General features: G+C 41.9%; 1 protein-coding gene across 1 annotated transcript; it reads left to right on the top strand.

Moving 5' to 3' along the window:
* Positions 1-10,427: 10,427 nt before the first annotated feature.
* Positions 10,428-11,068, top strand: LOC122048810 (pectinesterase inhibitor 12-like). Its single transcript, XM_042610333.1, has one exon. It carries the CDS (start codon positions 10,428-10,430, stop codon positions 11,034-11,036), a length of 609 nt encoding a protein of 202 aa, XP_042466267.1. The 3' UTR covers positions 11,037-11,068.
* The last annotated feature ends 9,355 nt before the right edge of the window (positions 11,069-20,423 follow it).

A 20,423-nucleotide genomic window follows, 5' to 3' on the forward strand; every position in this document is an offset into this window, starting at 1 on the left:
TTGGACAGGGTCAACCTGTGTTTTTGACAACGTAGGTATCCAATTGTTTGAATTTTGTATTAGATTTTTAATTATTTTAAATGATTTTGATGAATTTTAATAGAAATATAATTATATCTGAATTAGATTTTTATAGAATTTTAAAAAGTAATATGATATTTAAATTTGATTTTTTAAAATTCTATAAAAATATATTGATATTCAAAATTTCAATAGATTTTCATAGATTCTTTTAAAATTTCTTAATATAAATTTTAACCAATAATTTTTTTAAAAAATATTTGATTTAATTTTAAAAATAAAATAAAAAATCTTCTCCTCACCTTCTATAATTTTATAAAATTTAAATTAATTTAATTTAATTTTTTTTAATGAATAAGCTCTTTTTCTTCTCCATCCGAAAACCCATAAGCTCAGGTATTTTATTTTGAGTTTCTCTTATTTTTCTGATTATATCACTTGAATTTTACTGTTTGTGTTAATCTATTACGAGGAGAGGCTCCTACTGCTGGAAAAGGGCACCGAAACTAGTGAAGAGGGAAGAGAAGAGATTTATTTATTTATTTATTTAAGTGGGTTTGGAGAAGAAATAGAGGAGAGATGAAAAAAATTGCGAGGAGACCTGATGGGGATTGATGCTGGACTTGTTATTTCTCAAAGAGGACAACAACTAATTTGTTGTTGCCGCTGCAAGAGCAAAGGAAGCTTATTGTCCTTGAAATTAAAGAGAAGGAAAGTGCGTTCAGGAGAAACCTTGTAGAAGATGTGAGCAGCAAATACGCTGCTTTTGATAGTTAGCAAAAGAAGAATTGCTGCTCCGACGAGAAGAATAAAGAGGAGGGATTGAAGCATGTTTTCTGTTGATGAAGGAGCAAATTTAATTGATTTGGAGGGAGATGAATGATGCCTAAGGGGCGCTGAAGAAGAAGAGCAACTACTCTTGGTTGGAAGAAGAAGAGGTTGCTGGTTCCTGGAAAAATAGGAAAAAGAGAGGCTGGAAGAGGGCAGAGGCTGAGAAGGAGAAGAGCTGAAATTGAGGACAAACTGCTGGTAATTACTGGAAAAGGGCAGCACTTTGTGAAAGGAAAGTTGCTGCTATGGTTGCTGTTAGCAAGAAGAAGAATGAGATGGGGTGCTGGAAGAGGGTAGTGAAGGTTGTTGGTCGTGTGGCTTGGAGAAGAAGGAGAGTCAGGGATGTAGAGATCTTATATTGCTGGTAGAAGATGGAGGATAAAAGGTGAAGGAAGAGATCTGCTACTTAAAAGATAGTTATTTGAAGCTTCACCATCCTTCTCGGAAGAAGTTTATGGTGTTAATTATTTGATCAATTATTTGACACTCAATAATAACAATAAATAAATATTAATGTATAGAAAGATACAATAGTAAATTAAATTTTTCTTTACCGTAAATTTATAAATTTTCATGAAATTTATTAATATCCGTAAAAATCTTTAAAAAAAGTCAAACTTTATAAAATTCTTTTCACAATTATATAAGATTTAATAAAAATATATCTATAAAACTCTATTATTAAAAAAAATTAATGAAAATCATTCAATATACACTCGTCACGGATTCGATTTAATATAAGTCTTTTATCTATGATCAAAGTAAATTAAAAATATTCGTAGAGTTTTATTTGAGCATACTGTTCTTAGATTTATTATTTTATTGACAGTAAATAACGTCACAGTTGGATTAGATTTATTATTTTATTGGCGGAAAATAACTTCACAGTTTGTAGATTTATCGTTTCACGGGGGAAAATACTTACAGTGGGTTGTAGTTGGAATTTGAATTTTAAATGTGATCCGGCGGTAAGAATGGGGGATTTATTTTCTGAAGGGTCTCAGCTTGAGGACAGATGGAGGGCTGACTAAGCGGTTAATGGCCGCGCCGAGCAGCTGAGTAGGTCCGAGCGAAATCAAAGATAACCCAGTCATGAGCTGGGGTTTCCGACGCCAAGGCGGAAGAACCGAATGGCCGAGCGGGGCGTCTGCCCGGCTGGGACCGAAGGTCCGAGCAGGTGGTCCGTTCATCCAGGATAAGGGCGAGGGTACGAAGGTTAGCCGAGCGGCCTATTCGTTCGGCTCAGGATATGGGATGGGATGTCAGCAAAGGCATGTCTGATGATTACGCCGTACACAAGAGTGCACGATGGAGGATCTCGCCGTCACATCATGGAGAGGTTGATATAGTAGCGGTATGACCTTATGGACGTCTTTCTGACAGACCCATACCTGTGCATGGTCCTTCTGACAGACCCATACCTGGGCATGGTCGAAAGCAGGTGATTGCTTTGATTGGCGCGCCCAGGCTCCTTCGAGAGGTCTATATAAGGTCTCCATTTCTTCACCGGAGGTATGCGAGTCTTCATCCTGAGGCCACCTTTTTGTCATTCCTCGCCTGACTTGAGCGTCGGATGGCCGTCGCCGGGACACCCCTCCCGGCTCGGTTTTGCTGCAGGTTCGCCGGAGCACTCGAGGATCCAGCAGGGAGCGCCACGTGCCCAGTGTCCGTTGACTCCTGGTTCGGACAGGATCAATTTGGCGCCGTCTGTGGGAACGCACCTGCATCCGAACGGAAACGATGGACGAGGCTGGACGACAACACACGGTGGCGCTTTCAACAGAAGAACTCGACGCTCTGGTCGAGATGAGGGCCGCCAAACTTGTGGAGCAAAAACAGAAAGTAGCAGCCGAGCGGCCGGAGCAACAAGCAACATCTGCGTCAGGTGGCCGAGCGAAGAAACATGGAACTGGATTTGGTTGACGAGGAGCGAGCCAAGGCATCCGTTCGGCTGATGGCATACCGTCAACGGATGAAGCAAAACTACAACCGGCGCGTCATTCCCAGATCATTCCAGGTCGGCGACCTGGTCTGGAAGAAAGTCAAGCCGGTCGGCGACGTCGGCAAGCTTGAAGCTCCGTGGGCAGGTCCCTTCAAAATCATCGAAAAGCTCCGCTCGGGCGCGTATTATTTGGAGGATGAGGACGGTCGGCGATTAGATAGACCGTGGAGCGCGAACCACCTCCAGCCTTACCGGGCGGGGTGAAAGGTGTATCACTGTAAATCATCCTGTGTACTTTTTTTCGACTGAATACTCGAAATGCGGAAATGAAGAATCAATAGAACAAATATAAGGCATCATCAACAAGAATTGAAGGCCCCGTACCATTCGGACGGAAGTAAATTATCCGAGCCAAAATGCTCGACGAAGCAGACCCTGAGCCGTTCAGCCAGGAGTACGTTCTCCAAGCTAGGTGAAAGGTGCGCTAAATATAAATTTATATACCTTTTTTGGTCGCCTATATACTTGTGATGCAGGGAGCAAAAAGATGAAAACACCTTGAGCATTCTCCGCTGAACGGCGTAACGTTCGGCAGGGGCATATGGATTATTCGAGCCAAGCGCTCGAATAGCGAAGGCCCTCGAGCCGATCGGCCAGGAGGAGTATGCATTTAGATTCGTAAGCAAATGACCCGTGTCGTTCGGATGGGCATAAAAACTGTTCAAGCACGGGATAAGGTATGAAGGCCAAGGTCGCTTGACCTGGTAAGGAGTTAGCCTTGAAGGCCGTCTATCCCAGACGTTAAACCGTAGAGCCGCGCCGACCGCCTATAAATATCCGCGCCGTCGAGCTCCGACGTTAAAGATCGAGAGACGAGCCGGCGTCTATAAACGTCCGAGCGGAAGGTCGACGAGCCCCGTCGTTAAAGATCGAGAGCCGCGCCGACCGGCTATAAATATCCGCGCCGTCGAGCTCCGGCGTTAAAGATCGAGAGACGAGCCGGCGTCTATAAACGTCCGAGCGGAAGGTCGACGAGCCCCGTCGTTAAAGATCGAGAGCCGCGCCGACCGGCTATAAATATCCGCGCCGTCGAGCTCCGACGTTAAAGATCGAGAGACGAGCCGGCGTCTATAAACGTCCGAGCGGAAGGTCGACGAGCCCCGTCGTTAAAGATCGAGAGCCGCGCCGGCCGAATATAAATATCCGCGCCATTGAGCTCCGATGTTAAAGATCGAGAGACGAGCCGGCGTCTATAAACGTCCGAGCGGAAAGTCGACGAGCCCCGTCGTTAAAGATCGAGAGCCGCGCCGACCGGCTATAAATATCCGCGCCGCCGAGCTCCGGCGTTAAAGATCGAGAGGCGGGCCGGTCTATAAACGTCCGGGCGGAAGGTCGACGAGCCCCGTCGTTAAAGATCGAGAGTCGCGCCGGCCGGCTATAACTCCCCGAGCCGCCGTGCTCCGCCGCTAGAGACCGAGACGCGAGCCGGCGTCTATAAACGTCCGAGCGGAAGGTCGACGAGCCCGTCGTTAAAGATCGAGAGCCGCCGACCGGCTATAAATATCCGCGCTGTCGAGCTCCGACGTTAAAGATCGAGACGAGCCGGCGTATAAACGTCCGGGCGGAAGGTCGACGAGCCCGTCGTTAAAGATCGAGAGCGCGCCGACCGACTATAAATATCCGCGCGTCGAGCTCCGGCGTTAAAGATCGAGAGAGCCGGCGTCTATAAACGTCCGGCGGAAGGTCGACGAGCCCGTCGTTAAAGATCGAGAGCCGCCGACCGGCTATAAATATCCGCGCCGTCGAGCTCCGTCGATAAGGATCGCAAACGTCTGAGGCGCCTTTAAATGTTCGTGCGGAAGGTCGACCAGCCCCGTCGTTAAAGATCGAGAGCCGCGCCGACCGGCTATAAATATCCGCGCCGTCGAGCTCCGACGTTAAAGATCCAGAGACGAGCCGGCGTCTATAAATGTCCGAGCGGAAGGTCGACGAGCCCCGTCGTTAAAGATCGAGAGCCGCGCCGACCGGCTATAAATATCCGCGCCGTCGAGCTCCGACGTTAAAGATCGAGAGACGAGCCGGCGTCTATAAATGTCCGAGCGGAAGGTCGACGAGCCCCGTCGTTAAAGATCGAGAGCCGCGCCGATCGGCTATAAATATCCGCGCCGTCGAGCTCCGACGTTAAAGATCGAGAGACGAGCCGGCGTCTATAAACGTCCGAGCGGAAGGTCGACGAGCCCCGTCGTTAAAGATCGAGAGCCGCGCCGACCGGCTATAAATATCCGCGCCGTCGAGCTCCGACGTTAAATATCGAGAGACGGTCCGGCGTCTATAAATCCTCCGGCCGGGAAACCGGGAGACGAGCCGGCGTCTATAAATCCCCGAGCAGAAGCCCAACGAGCTCCGACGTTAAAGATCGAGAGACGAGCCGGCGTCTATAAACGTCCGAGCGGAAGGTCGACGAGCCCCGTCGTTAAAGATCGAGAGCCGCGCCGATCGGCTATAAATATCCGCGCCGTCGAGCTCCGACGTTAAAGATCGAGAGACGAGCCGGCGTCTATAAACGTCCGAGCGGAAGGTCGACGAGCCCCGTCGTTAAAGATCGAGAGCCGCGCCGACCGGCTATAAATATCCGCGCCGTCGAGCTCCGACGTTAAAGATCGAGAGACGAGCCGGCGTCTATAAACGTCCGAGCGGAAGGTCGACGAGCCCCGTCGTTAAAGATCGAGAGCCGCGCCGACCGGCTATAAATATCCGCGCCGACGAGCTCCGTCGTTAAAGATCGAGTGCCGAACCCGCGACTGTGAACTTGGACGGAACTAAGGACGCCAAATAACGAGCGTTCGCAAGTACCAAATTGATTAAGGCCGATCGGCCGTCAGTTTGTCAATACTTCACATTCGTTGAACGCAAACAGTATATCCAAGCGCTAAACGATTTTGAGGAAAACGAGCCAATCGATTAACCTGATCGGTCGTCTAGTGAGAAACACGTGGAGCCTAATTGATTCTACGAATGAGCATCAAACAGAAAGGGGCAATGAAGGGCAAACAAAAATACAAGTAAAGGAACACAATTATGCCGAACGGCACGTACAAAAGTTTTACATTCGCAAAGCGAATGAACTACAGAAAGTACTTGGAAGAGCTCGCCTCACTCCGGGTCCTCAAAATTAAAAAAGGCGTCCGGGATATCATCTATCATGGCCGCCAGGTCGGAGGCGGGAATGTGCATTCCCGCGGGAAGGTGGCCACCCTTCTTCAAGTACGCCATGGTGACCTTGACCGCCTCGGCGAAAGTTGAGGAAACGTTGCCGCCGAATTTTACGCCGAACCGTTCTGAGCGGAGGTATTCTTGGCGCGCTGCTGCTAGGCGACTCGACTCTCCCTCCTTATATTGTCTGAGCGCCGCCCGGGAGGCAATCAGTGAATCTTGAAGAACTTTCTGGTCCACCTCCGCTTTGGTGCGTTCAGCAGAGCGCCCATCCCGTTCGGCAGCCAGTTGGGCCTCCAGCTTTTTAGATTGCTGATCTAGGGCTCGGACTTCAACTTTCATCTTATCCAGATCAGCAATCGCCCGCCTCTTCCGGCCACTGGCACGCTTCACGTCCCCGTCGCGTTTTTTCACCAAGTCTTCGAGTCGAGCCACCTCTGTAGTCAGGTCGACGACCTTCTTCTGTTCGGCCTCGAGGGCTTGTTTCTCCCGCTCGGCCGATGGACCTCCTGACACTTGGAGTTTTTCCAAGAGATCCTCCAGCTCGGCTAGCCGATGGCTAGTGGCGATTTGCTCAGCCCAACACTATAAGGGAAATAATAAAATCAAGAGCTAAACGGTAGCATGACACAGGAAGAAAAATGAACGTACCTGAGTGGCCTGCTGCATGTTGTTATCGCCGAGCTGCTTGGGCGTCATGAGGGCCACCTGAATCTGGGCGTCCTCGAAGAGCTTGGCAAGCGGACCCGTCAGGGTTATTTCGTGAACGGGGCTCGATGGCCGATCGGCAGATAATAAATATTCCTCCGAAGGAAATCGGAGGGTCGTCTTGATGGTCGGGTGGTCAGCCGGCCCTGTCTCGGCCACAGTCGCCTGGCCCGAGGACTCCCCTATGGTTGAAGTCTCGCCCAACCGTCGTAAGCGACGATGAGTCTGCGGAGGAGAGCCAGAGTGCTGTGCGATGGGCGAGGCCACGGGGGTCCCGATCTGCGACTCCGTGCGATCGGGCGAGGCAATCTCGATCGGCGCCCGTGGTTCGCCCTCTTTGGTCGGCGGAAGGCTGGAGTCTCTTCGACGTTTCCGCCGAACTCCCGGTGGTAAATCCTCGGTCTGAGGGATTCCCAGCTCGGCTGGAGCAGAAGAAACAGGATCTGCCTCGACCTCCGTTGAAGCGGCTTGGGCAACTTCTGTTTCAGGGGCAGACTGCGCCCCCCCTCTCCTGCATCTGCCGGGCGGCTGGGGATGACACCCCGCTCGGCGAGCTCTTTTTTGGTGGCCGCCTCAATCTCCACGGCCTTCAATTTCAGATGGTCAGTAGCCTTGGAGCGCCACATGACTTCAGCTGTAGCAGAAGAAATTAAAATCAGTTAGACAAAAAAGGTGAGAGAAGTAAAGAGTCCTTACCCATGCGGTAGGGGAGGTTGGCCCGAACGGGAGATAATCCAAAAATGTACAACACCCCCTTGAGAAGCAACTGGTCGATTTTGTACCGTTGACCAGACAACCAGTTCGCCGCATGAAGGTAGGTTGGACTGCTTCTGAATTTGCCGAGCTCTGGCTGGGTCGGCACAGCGGTCTGCCATTTGGTTCTAAAGGCTGGCCGCTCGGGAAGTCGTATATAGAAGAAGAACTCCTTCCAGTGCTTGTTGGAGGTTGACATATTATCAAAAAATTTGAAGCCTATTCTACTTTGGAAAATAAAAGTGCCCAACTCGGATTGTTTGGGGTAGAAGAAATAGTGGAATATCTTGGGGTCGAGTGGGATACTGTGCAGCTTAAAGAGGACGACCACCCCGCTCAGCAGCCTAAAGGAATTCGGCACAAGTTGGCCGAGCGGGATGCGGAAATAATTACAAACCTCTAAAATAAAGGGATGGGTAGGAAATCTAAGGCCGCCCTGGAATTGGTCTAGAAAAAAACAAACGGTGCCGATCGGAGGGTCATGGGGCCGGTCGGTCGGGTCGGCTATAACTATTTCATGGTCATCAGGAATCCCGTACGTCCGAACAAGGCGCCGAGCGCCCTCTTCATCAAATCGACTCTCCATGGTCAGATACCAAGGGCCATGAACACCAACAGCGGGTTCGGAGGAGCTTGCCATCTCGGAGAAGCAAAAAGATAGCAAGAAACCGAAGGAATGGGAACAAAAGAGGCAAAACGAGTTGGGAAGACCTTGTAAACGAAGGGAGAAGACTAACTGAGAAGGAAACGGACGGAAAAGATCACCGGTGGGATGGTAGCCGCCGAAAAACAGGAACTGGATCGTCGGAGGTCACAGCAGAAGAAGAGGCAGAAGGACAACGCGCAAGCAAACATGCGGCGAAGAAAGGAGACGGAGGCTTTATACGGCTGAGGCCGGTCGGCCTCCGCCGTCGGATGCAGGTCACGAGAGACGAGGTCATCATCTAACCGTCCATTTCAAAGTAATCGGCGTCCCATCGTACGGATCATCACCGCCACGCAAGAAGAGCCACGTGGCGCTCTGTCACCAGGCGCAATTAAGGCGCCCATACCGCGCATGCTTCGGCTTAATAAAGAGGATTTGCGTGATTTTCGAGAAGATTTAGACAAGCAAACATCCACGTTGAGCGACAAGACAACCAAAACGAAGAGCCGAGCGGCTAAATTTGGCATAAGGACCGAACGGCTCAAGGGATATTATAAGCGATGGTAAGGCGGCGACCGCCCGCTCGGACACATAGTCCAGTCAGTCGGACTCACTGCCTCCTTCGACTAGACTTGAAGGGAAGGCAAGTGATCCGGCGGTAAGAATGGGGGATCCACTTCCTGAAGGGTCTCAGCTTGAGGACAGATGGAGGGCTGACTAAGCGGTTAATGGCCGCGCCGAGCAGCTGAGTAGGTCCTAGCGGAACCAAAGATAACCCAGTCATGGGCTGGGGTTTCCGATGCCAAGGCGGAAGAACCGAATGGCCGAGCGGGGCGTCTGCCCGGCTGGGACCGAAGGTCCGAGCAGGTGGTCCGTTCATCCAGGATAAGGGCGAGGGTACGAAGGTTAGCCGAGCGGCCTATTCGTTCGGCTCAGGATATGGGATGGGATGTCAGCAAAGGCATGTCTGATGATTACGCCGTACACAAGAGTGCACGATGGAGGATCTCGCCGTCACATCATGGAGAGGTTGATATAGTAGCGGTATGGCCTTATGGACGTCTTTCTGACAGACCCATACCTGGGCATGGTCCTTCTGACAGACCCATACCTGGGCATGGTCGAAAGCAGGTGATTGCTTTGATTGGCGCGCCCAGGCTCCTTCGAGAGGTCTATATAAGGTCTCCATTTCTTCACCGGAGGTATGCGAGTCTTCATCCTGAGGCCACTTTTTTGTCATTCCTCGCCTGACTTGAGCGTCGGAGGGCCGTCGCCGGGACACCCCTCCCGGCTCGGTTTTGCTGCAGGTTCGCCGGAGCACTCGAGGATCCAACAGGGAGTGCCACGTGCCCAGTGTCCGTTGACTCCTGGTTCGGACAGGATCAAAATGTCTAATTAATTATTTGGACTTAAAATATTCCTCATGAAATGTCTAATTGATTAAGGATGATTGTGTCGTCATGAGCACGTGAATAAAATTTTCTCATTTACATGTAATAACTTTTTTCCTTTTTTTTCTTTTAAATTAAAATAAAGTTATATCTTCTCTCTCATATTATATTATTATATGTAATAATTATTGTGGTACTGATATTACAACGTTGTAATAGTGATTATATAATAGTTGTGACAAATATACAGTAGCTATTATAATAATATAGTAGCTATTATGATTGTACAGTAATTGCTACAATTATACAGTAGCTGTTATAATTGTGAAATAACTGTTATAATGATATAGTGGTTACTATAACAATATACTAACTGCTACATATTGTAATAGCTACACAATAATTGTTACACGTTGTAGTAACTACTACACAATTATAACATACCTTCCTCCATGTATTGATCACTGTACTAATGACTAGTAGTCATCCATAATTTAACTTCTCTATATTAATCTAGAGACGAATTGATAAAACACTAAGAACGAACGAATTATTTTTTACCATATTAATATCAGAACAATTATTCACGGGTCAAAAGCTTAAAATTATAATTTTATTTTATATCTATTTTTCGAGTTGTTTATTATGTCTTAAAGAATTAAACCAACCTCCTTTATTATTTTAAAAAAAAAATATTTCCGTGATCATCTCTCATCAAATCAAATGATCTCGAATTAAAATAAACTTTATTGACGTTTGGAAAAGTATATAAATTATTTATATTCTTAATATTTTAAATTAAGAGATAAAATGAAAAAGTATATAAATTATGAGGTAAAATTATTATTTTTTGTTTAAAATTTACTCAAAGTGTTCATGTCGTCTTATATGTAAAAGCTAGCACTCGTCTCTTCGATACAACATGGCTACTTTCTCTTTCACTCTCCTTCCTCTCTCCCTCCTCCTCCTCCTCGTGCCGGCGATCTCTGACATTGTCGACGACGCGTGTTCGGAGAGCGCTGCCGCCGACCCCAACATCGACTACGGCTTCTGCGTCGCGGCGCTGCGCTCTAATCCGGCGAGCGGCCGCGCGCGCGACCTCGGCGCCCTGGCGCGCGTGGCGCTCCGGCTGGCGCGCGCCAACGCGACCCACGCGCGGGCGGCTGCCAAGGCGCTGCTGCGGGAGAACAAGAAGGCCGGGTCGGGGCGGCGGTCGCCGGCAATCGCGGCGGCGGGCGAGGTCTGCGTCGAGGTGCTCGGGGACGCCGCCAGCGGGCTCAAAGCCGCCGCCCGGGCCGTGAAGGCGGGGCGGCTCGACGACGCTGACGCCTACGCCGCCGCAGCAGTGGACGCGCCCGGCGACTGCGACGACGCCTTCGAGGAGGAAGGCGTGGCGTCGCCGCTGGCGGAGCAGGATTTAGGGCTGTGGCGGCTGTGCGTCGTCGCGCTCGCTATCACCACTCGATTGGCGCCCGCTTCCATGGAGTCGAAGCAGAGTAATGAACCAACCGTTTGCTTCTACTCAAAGTAAAAAAAAACAGAGCATGCCTTAACGTTGCTGGATAAATCCCTTTATATATAATTCTTCATATTATATTATGAAATCAAGTTCTAAAAAAAAAAATTGATGTTGGACTTATTAAGAATTTATTTATATTTATTTAATATATAAATTAAATAAATAATAAATTTAAATATATTATTAAATTAAATGAATAAACTTCGGTTATATGTATTCAACTCCTTGATATTTATCAACAGAGATCATGAATTATTGGTCAACAATATTTATGAATAAAGTTGGTAAATTATGTTTATTAATAAAGTAATTGATAAATAAAATAATGAAGCTTATATAATAAACAAACCAGTTTATAATATCAAACTCATTAATTAACTAAATAAATTTAAAAATATAAAAAAACTAAATAATCAAATAAATTTGAATTGATAGCTAGATAGCATCTAAACAATCAAACTAAACTTGAATAACCATTTCAATGATTTAGTGACACATATTTGTTATTTTATTTATGCACAATTTTTTGTCTTAATTATATGATCATGTTGGGTTGGTTTTAAAGAGACCTTATCCCTATCAATCTTTCTTGGAAGCATTCATAGAAAGTGTTGATTATGTTACTAAATAATTATTATATAAAAATTAAGAAATGGAAAAAAAAAAAACATATCCTATAAACTATATAATTTTAAATAATTGAGGTATAGCCATAACACCCTTAATTATGCAAAATTATACATTAAGTGAATTAAGATCATTTAATGGACATAAATTAAAATTAATATAAACATAACAAATTTTACCCCTAGGGATTTTTGTTATATTTATATGATTATTTAGAATAAAATATCAAATTATATTTTCTTAATTTACCCACAAGAATTAAAAATATATATAATTGATAGTTTTATTATAAAGTTATAATAAAATCTAATTGAATTAAAACTTTAGTCCATAAGTAAATTTTACGTCACTAAATTTTTTCTATGAACATGATTTACATTGGTAAAACATAACATTTCCCCTCAAATTTTTAAGCATGTATTTAATTTATGTAGTATAATATTCAAATTTCTCTTATATGCATTGTGATATCCCTGAACTCAAGGGTGAAAACTATAAAGTTTGGAAGGAAATAATTCTCTTTCATTTAGGGTGGTTAGGCATTGATTATATTATAAGGAAAGATGAACCACCTGCTATTAATGAAATAACATTCTTGATGAGATTGACCTTTATGAAAAATGGGAGCGATCTCATCATCTCTGCACACTGTTCATAAAAAGACCAAAATTTCTATTGGTATTCATGGTTTGATTGTGGAGCATGAAAATGTCAAGGACTACTTAAGGCAATTGATAAACAATTTACAACTTCAGACAAGACCCTTGCTAGCACCCTAATAATAGAATTCTCATCATTAAGGCTCACCAGCATGAACGGTATGCGAGAGCACATCATGAAGATCATGGATATAATAGCTCGATTGAAGACATTCAAGGTGAAAATATCTAAAACTTTACTTGTGCACTACATCTTATACTCACTTCCTCATAAATATGGTCCTTTCAAAATTTCCTACAATACACATTAGGATAAATGGTGAATCAATGAGTTAATGACCATGTGTGTATAAGTGGAAGGAAGGTTATTAGTGGAAATGAGTGATAATGTTCTTACGACTGCACAAGGAAAGCCACAAAAATAATCCACAGACCACAATTAAGGGAAAAGGGAAAGAGAAGATTCTGTCCCAACCTAACATCAAGAAGAAATCCAAGTATTTCTTCTGTAAAAAGAAGTGGCCCATAAAGAAGGATTGTAGCAAATTTAAGGATTGGTTTGAGAAGAAAAGTATTCTTATCTCATTTATCCGTTATGAATCTAATATGCTTAGCATGATTTATAACATTTGATGGATTGCTTCTGGATCTATAATCCATGTCACGAATACCTTGCAAGGTATGTAAAGCCTAAGGAAGCTACTAGGAAATGAGCAAAGCATCTATTCTAGAAATATGATGTCCTCACAAGTGGAAACAATTGAAACATGTATTTTAATTTTAGATAGTGACCTTGTTTTGAATTTGGAAAGAACATTTTATGTTCCTAATTTTGTAAAAAAATTATTTATTATTTCAAGGCTGGTACCATTTGAATACTCATTTGAATTTTAGGTAATTCTATGTATTTATTTTATAAATTAATCTAATTAGAAATGATACAATGATTAATGAGGCAGGACCACTTTTTGTGGTCCAGGAGATGTGCCACTTGTATTTGCGGCCGGATCGTGGGCGCGATCCGGTCGTAAATGGTTGGGATCCCTTCCTGGGTTCACCGTCCCCAACAGGTTATAGTTTTTGTTCGGAGCGGGCGGCCGGAGGTCGCCCGGAGGACACCCTCGCTCGGCGCCCAGTAACCTGGACACTTATCTACCACCGGAGGCCTCCGGACAGCCTCCGGCCGCCCGCTCCGAACAAAAATTATAACCTGGTGGGGGCGGTGAACCCAGGAAGAGATCGCAATAATTTACAGCCGCATCGCAGCTACAATCCTGTCGCAAATACGAGTGGCACATCCCCTGGATCACAAAAAAGTGGTCAAGGAGATCTGTGCTCATGATTAATGACCTTTATTCTATATCTTTACAAAATAATAGCAAAACTACTATGTTTGAGTTGGTATTAAAAGATGTGTTATAAATAAGGATTCATCTACTTTATAGCACTAGAGATTGGGATTGTTAGTACAGGGAGCACCAGACAATCGAACCTGAGTTTTGATAATGACAAATGGTTCTAAGTTAAGTGCTATTGTCATTCTAACAAGTTGAATTGAGTGTGCAGGAAAGTCCAAAGTGATTTAGGCAAAGGAAAGTCCTAGTTGAGACTAGGCAAGTAGAAAGCTCTAGCTGTGATTAGACAACATAGTCCTTATTCAGGGAGCTAAGCAAAGTCTTGGCAAGTCGAGGACGTTGGGCAAAATCTTAGAGTTAAGGACACTAGGTGAAAATCTTAAGGGTTGTAGACACCAGGTGGAAGACTAGACGAGTTGGGGATCATATGTTCAGCATGAAGTCCTGATGACTCAGACATTGAGCAAAAGTTCAGATGATCTGGAGGACCGGTCTGACAAAAGGTAATCTTCCTGAGAGGAGTAGGTGAGGACGCATTCCCCAAAGAGGGAATAGTAGACGTCGGTCCGACCTAGAGTTTCAGTGAAACTCAAAGTCAGGACTGGACAGTCCGGAGGCTGTCAAAGTTACTTTTTATATACTGATTGCCTATTATTCTAACTTTGTTTTGTAGGAAGATTAACATTTTGCATGTTAGGATTTTACCTTGTTCGGTCGATCGAACGTCGGGATCAGTCGATCGAACCTAGAGATTTTGCCTAGATCGATTGATCGAACATCTGGATCAGTCGATCGAACCCCCAAGCAAAGAGATCAGATTTCAGCTCGCAATGAGGTTTTGATCGAGGGATCGGTCGATCGAACATGAAGGTTCGGTCGACTGAACGGTGGATAATTAGCGAGTTGATTGGACCAGATAAGCCAGCGAGGATAGTGGGATCAGTCGATCAAACGGCGAGATCAGTCAATTGAATGAAGGTCTCATCTGAAGTGGCAGGATTTGGACAGAAAGTCGGGCCGATATAGAAGGATCAGTCGACTGATCAGGGTAGATTGGTTGACTGATAAAAGTCAAGTTGCGAAACTTGATCCCGAGATTAGTGGATCGGATCAAGCTCAACTCGGCTATAAAAGAAGGCCTTGACCAACACTTCAGAACAGTGATTCAGAATGAATTAGAACGATCTTCTCTCGTGCGCGTTACTTAAAAGACGATTCTACAACGTCGTAACACTACTCTGACTACGACTACACAAAAGATCCAACTTTCCAAGTCGTCGGTAAACTTTGTATTATTGTAATACTTATACTTGTCATTATTGTACTGTATTTTAAAAAAAAAAATCCGAAACTATAGTGATTACCCAACGAAAGCATTTTCACTTATGAGCTTTGAAATAGGAGTCATTATAGGCTCCGATCTAAGTAAAATTACTTGTGTTTGCGATTATGTTTCTTTATTTCCGCTGTGCATTTTGTGTTTTGAGAAAAACATGAAAGTTGTTAGTACCCTAAGGTAGTTTTGATGTGATCAACCAAATCAGGTTAGGTCCTGTTGATATTTAACTCCTGTGTCTAAGTGTGCAAGAACTTAGGAACATAGGAAGTCGAGTAAAAGACGCAGCTAGCAAAAAGGACGATACGGAAGAGAGCTGACAGGCTCGATGCATCTGAGGGACGAGGTGTCGCGGAAGAGTACGCGGGCGGACGAGAAGAAGGCGCACGACGTTTCCGAGGGACGAGAAGTTGGAGCGGAAGATTACTCGAAGGCCAGAAGTTGGGTTCAGGTGAGCCCTATTCCGGATGACCGAGATCACCCAAGCGATCGGAGCCGAAAAGGAAGACCCAAACCAAGGCGAGCGGAACCCGAGCAGAAGACCGGGACCGAAAGTCAACAGGATGCTGATTTTCTTGGTCCGGGCGCCTGGACTCGCCCGGACTAGGATTTTTATCTGGATCACGTCAAACGCAATCTAATTTACATGGATAAAATTTTATCCCCCTCTAGGCGCCTAAACCCTTCCAAACGCCCCGACTAGGGCTATAAATACAGCTCTAGTCCTAAAAGCCAAATAACAACTTGTATACGAGCTTCTTTAGTGTTCTACGACTTTATGTACTTCCAACGCTTGTAAGAAGCTTCTTCCCCTATGACGAAAGGAGAATTTGAGTAGTGCTTCAAAGTCTTGGATTAACAACTTTCCCAGTTGTAACCAAGTAAAAAATCGATAGCCTTTTTCTTTTTGCATTTATCAATTCTTTTTTATACAAGTATCCTAGTATTTCAAAAGATTGAGAAATATTTGTTTGTTGTTATTGTGCAGACAATTAACCCCCTTTTGTTGGCCGCTAAGAGGTCTAACAAAAGCCACGAGCGTTATTCACTCCCCTCTGGCGCAACGATCCTACATGGACATATTTCCATAGAGAAGATAAAAAGATTAGTAAATGATGCAATACTTGGTACTTTAGAATTTGTTAATTTTGAGACTTGTGTAAACTACATAAAGGAAAAGCATACCAACAAATTAAAAAGGAGTGCTAAGGAGTATTAAAATATTAGAGATCATACATTCAGATATGTGTTATTTAGACATGAATTTGCATGATTCGAAATACTTTATCTCTTTTAAGCATTAAGTGCATTTAAAATATTTAAGGTTGAGATAGAAAAAATAGTGTAAAAAACAAATTAAATCGTGAGAATGAATAGAGGTGGAGAATACTATGGTAGATACACGAAGAGTGGAGAAACACTTGGTCCACTTGCAAAGTTTCTTCAAGAAAATAGCATTGTTGCCAAATACACCTTGCCTGGTTCACTAGACCAGAATCGCGTGGCTGAGAAAAGAAATCAAACTTTAATTGACATGATTAGGAGTATGCGCAACAACTCTTAACTTCATAAATCCTTGTGGACTGAAGTTTTTAAAACGACCATGTGTATATAATAAATCGAATTCCAACTAAGGTTGTTTCAAAGAAGTCAATTGACTTGTGGAAAGTAGGATGACAATAGGTCAGGTTCGGATTGAATTTCATATCCTCTGTCCCTATATCCATCAATATCGAGTATTCATCTCCATACCCATTAAAAAATTGGATATTTTCTATACTTATAATTTTTATTCTTTCCATCCAATTATCATCATTCAACAAAAACTATATATATATATATATATATATATATATATATATATATATATATATATATATAGATTAAAAAAATTATCATCCCCAGTGGAAAGGTTAGAAACCGAGTTTGCAATATATACACATTTTGTAATCATTGTCTGAAGTAAGACTTTATAACCCACACAAAAAAAAGAAACTAAAGACTATAAGTCGATATTTCATTAGATATGCCAAAAAGTCAAAATGATATATATTTTACTCTCAATCTCAACACTAGAATTGTCGAATTAAGAAATACAAAATTTGTTGAGAATGACTTGACTAGTGATAGTGATCATGGTTGAGACATAACTTCTAAGAAGGATCACATTAATGATCGGCCACTTTGTTTAAGTTATGGATGGATTGTCATTCATTCCTTTCAAGCATAAACAGGTGTTAAATAACCAATAGAGGAGATTCTATAAAATATAGATGGAAATCTAGTCGATAAAATTGATAATGAGGAATAACAAGAAATTGTTGAACCGATTAAACAATAAGTTCCACAAGAATATAACTTAAGAAGATTTATTGGAATAAGAAAATCAATAATACCTAGTGACTATGTTGTATATCTGCAAGAATTAAATTTTAATTAATGTTGAAGTCAAAAATGATCTTGAAACATTTTCACAAGTCATGGCCTATGAGTTGTAGTGAATCAAAATTTTGGTATAATGCTAGGAAAGAAGAATTAAATTGTATGACATCAAATGGAGTATAGAATCTTGTTGAGTTGCCTGATGGTGTAAAAATCATAGGATGTAAATGAATCTTCAAAACAAAGGACTTATTAGGCAACATTGAGAGATATAAAGCAAGATTCATGGCTAAAGGATTCAGAGTAGGAATCAACTACAAAGAGATGTTTTCTCCAGTCTCTAAGAAGGATTCTTTTCACATTATTATGACATTGGTTACACATTTTAACTTAAGGTTGCAACAAATAAATGTGAAAACATCGTTTCTTAATGGAGATCTAGAGGAAGAGGTTTATACAAAGTAACCAAAAAGATTTTCCTATAGTAATGGTGAGCACTTAGTATGCAAGCTTAAGAAATCTATATATGGATCTCTTCATTTGGTTTATTAGAGAATGTCATGGGATCAATGTATATACCAGAAGGTCAGTGGGAGCAAGATTTATTTCTTTATTCTCTATGTGGATAATATTTTACTTGCAACCAATTATAAAGGTTTACTATATGTAGTAAAACAATTCTCCTTTAAAAACTTTGATATGAAATATATGAGTGGTGCATCTTTTGCCATTGACATTAAAATACATAGAGATAGATTTCAAGGAATCTTTTGTCTGTCTAAAGAAACCTATATCAACAAAGTTTTAGAAAGATTTCAGATGAAAAATTCTTCACCAAGTATAGCTCCTATTGTGAAGGATGACAAATTCAATATGGATCAATATCTAAAAAATGACCCTGAAAGGAAATAAATGAAAAACATTTCTTATGCTTCTGTTGTCAAAAGCTTGATGTATACTCAGGTCTGCACTAGATCTGAAATTACATTTACTATTGGTATGTTGGACAAATATCAGAGTAAACCTATCTCCATAATCCATTTCGGGCTTAGAATTGTGGATTCTATTTATAGGTCATTGAGGGTATATTATGACAATTCGACTGTTGTCTTTATGACTAAGAACAATAAAAGTGGAAGTCAAACTAAGCATATTTAAATTAAGTATCTAGCCATAAAAGAACGTGTTTGAGATAAGATAGTGGTTAATGAATACATTAGCACTGAATTGATAATTGTTGATCCTTTGACTAAAGGCATACTATCGTTGAAATTTAGGGCTCATGCAAAAAGAATGAGACTTGGTTCTTATGTAATTTTTGTTGGTAAAGTAATTTGGTTATCAATGAAACATACTTATGATATTTTCTCATATTTATTTATGTATACATACACTAATTTGAGAAATACCATTAAAGTTGGGCCTTCATTAAACATAAGGTTTATTTATTGAGATACATCGGTTGAGAAGCATGATGCATTGTGATACATGAAAGACAATACTCATGTTTAAAGAACCTATCATCATGATTCGTATATCTTGTCCACTCATTTAGTGAATGATGAGATATATTCATGTAAGTGGGAGAATATTGAAAAGATTTTATTTTGATTACAAATCTTACCTTATTAAGTGACATAAGATTTTATTTATACATAATCTTTTGTCTTAATTAAGTGTAAGATTTAAATGTGAATAATTAATCAAAATCTTATCTTAATATGCATATCATATCTTTTAATATTGTATGATTATCTCATCATGACTTATCACAATCTTAAGGATTTATTCAATAATGATAACGAATTTCTATAAATGCAGCCTTTTAAGAATAATAACACAAGTGAAGTTTAAGGTGTTCTTCAAAATATTAATGGCTAAAGGTAACAATCAATTCTTTTTCCGCATTTAATAAACATTTAGTTATTATGTTTATTTAGTACAAAGTATGATTTAAATTCTTACAAACTTAACTCGACTTTGTTACTTTATATAAAAAAAAAAAAATCTTAAACAATACAAAGTTTAATTTAATTTGACTCATTTACAATCCTATCCGTTTAGCTAGTTTAATTTGAAGAACATCGTTTAAGCAAAAAAAAGAACGTAAACTCTTGGATCGAAGGAAGATACCCGCTCAAAATAGAGCCCTAATGTAGGGTCTTCGACGGTGAGAATATGAGAAAAGAACTGGAGAGAAGAGACAGAGACAACAGGTAGAGAGAAAGAAAAGAGCGTACAGGGAGAAGAAAGAGACCTCTCTCTTTGTTTCCTTTGTTTTTTAATTGATTAAATAAAATTTTTAATCTCCAAAACTGAAATTTTTCAAGAGAAAAGTGAGACATACGGGAGAGGATGGGAAGAGTAAAAGAAAGAAGAAAGAGAGCTTTCTCTCCCTATTTTTCTCTTTTTTTCAACCAATTAAATAAATTATTTAATTTCAAAGACTAAAATTTCTTAAAAGGATCCGAGTTGATAAAAAAACAAGAATAATTAGATCAGATAACATTTAATCTAAGGTGACCAATTTAATTTTACAGAAATTTTCTTTTGACAGTGACTGTGAGGGTAAATCAATCCGCTAACATTCTTAAGTCCGCTATCCATTAAAAAGAAAAATTCTTATTAATATGTCACAGTTAAGTCTCGAACTTTAAATCCTTGATTTATTACTGGAGAATCTAATCATGACACTTTACTCGGGACGATTTGAGTTGATGAAAGAGTCTGAGCATGTGATTATCTGTATTTATGTCAAATTTCAAGTTGACCATAAAGTCTCAGAAAATTATTTAATTTTCATTAGAAATTACCAACCAGATCTGTTTACTGTGTCAATCAATTTGAATAATTTATGCGTCATGATAGATCGATCTAATAGTTCTTTAATTAATTTTCAGGGATAATTCAAAAAATAATCCCACGATCAGATGATTTATCAACATAGAAGATATTAGTTAACACACATTTCCACAATTGCATACGAACATAAGATTTAGATAAAAAAGGACTAATTTAACATTATTTGTGATGACTTATT

The sequence above is a fragment of the Zingiber officinale genome, chromosome 2B, assembly GCF_018446385.1.
Source record: "Zingiber officinale cultivar Zhangliang chromosome 2B, Zo_v1.1, whole genome shotgun sequence".
Classification (NCBI taxonomy): domain Eukaryota; kingdom Viridiplantae; phylum Streptophyta; class Magnoliopsida; order Zingiberales; family Zingiberaceae; genus Zingiber; species Zingiber officinale.

Coding starts and splice junctions, on each gene's coding strand:
- LOC122048810 (XM_042610333.1), top strand. CDS start 10,428: ATGGCTACTTTCTCTTTCACTCTCCTTCCTCTCTCCCTCCTCCTCCTC.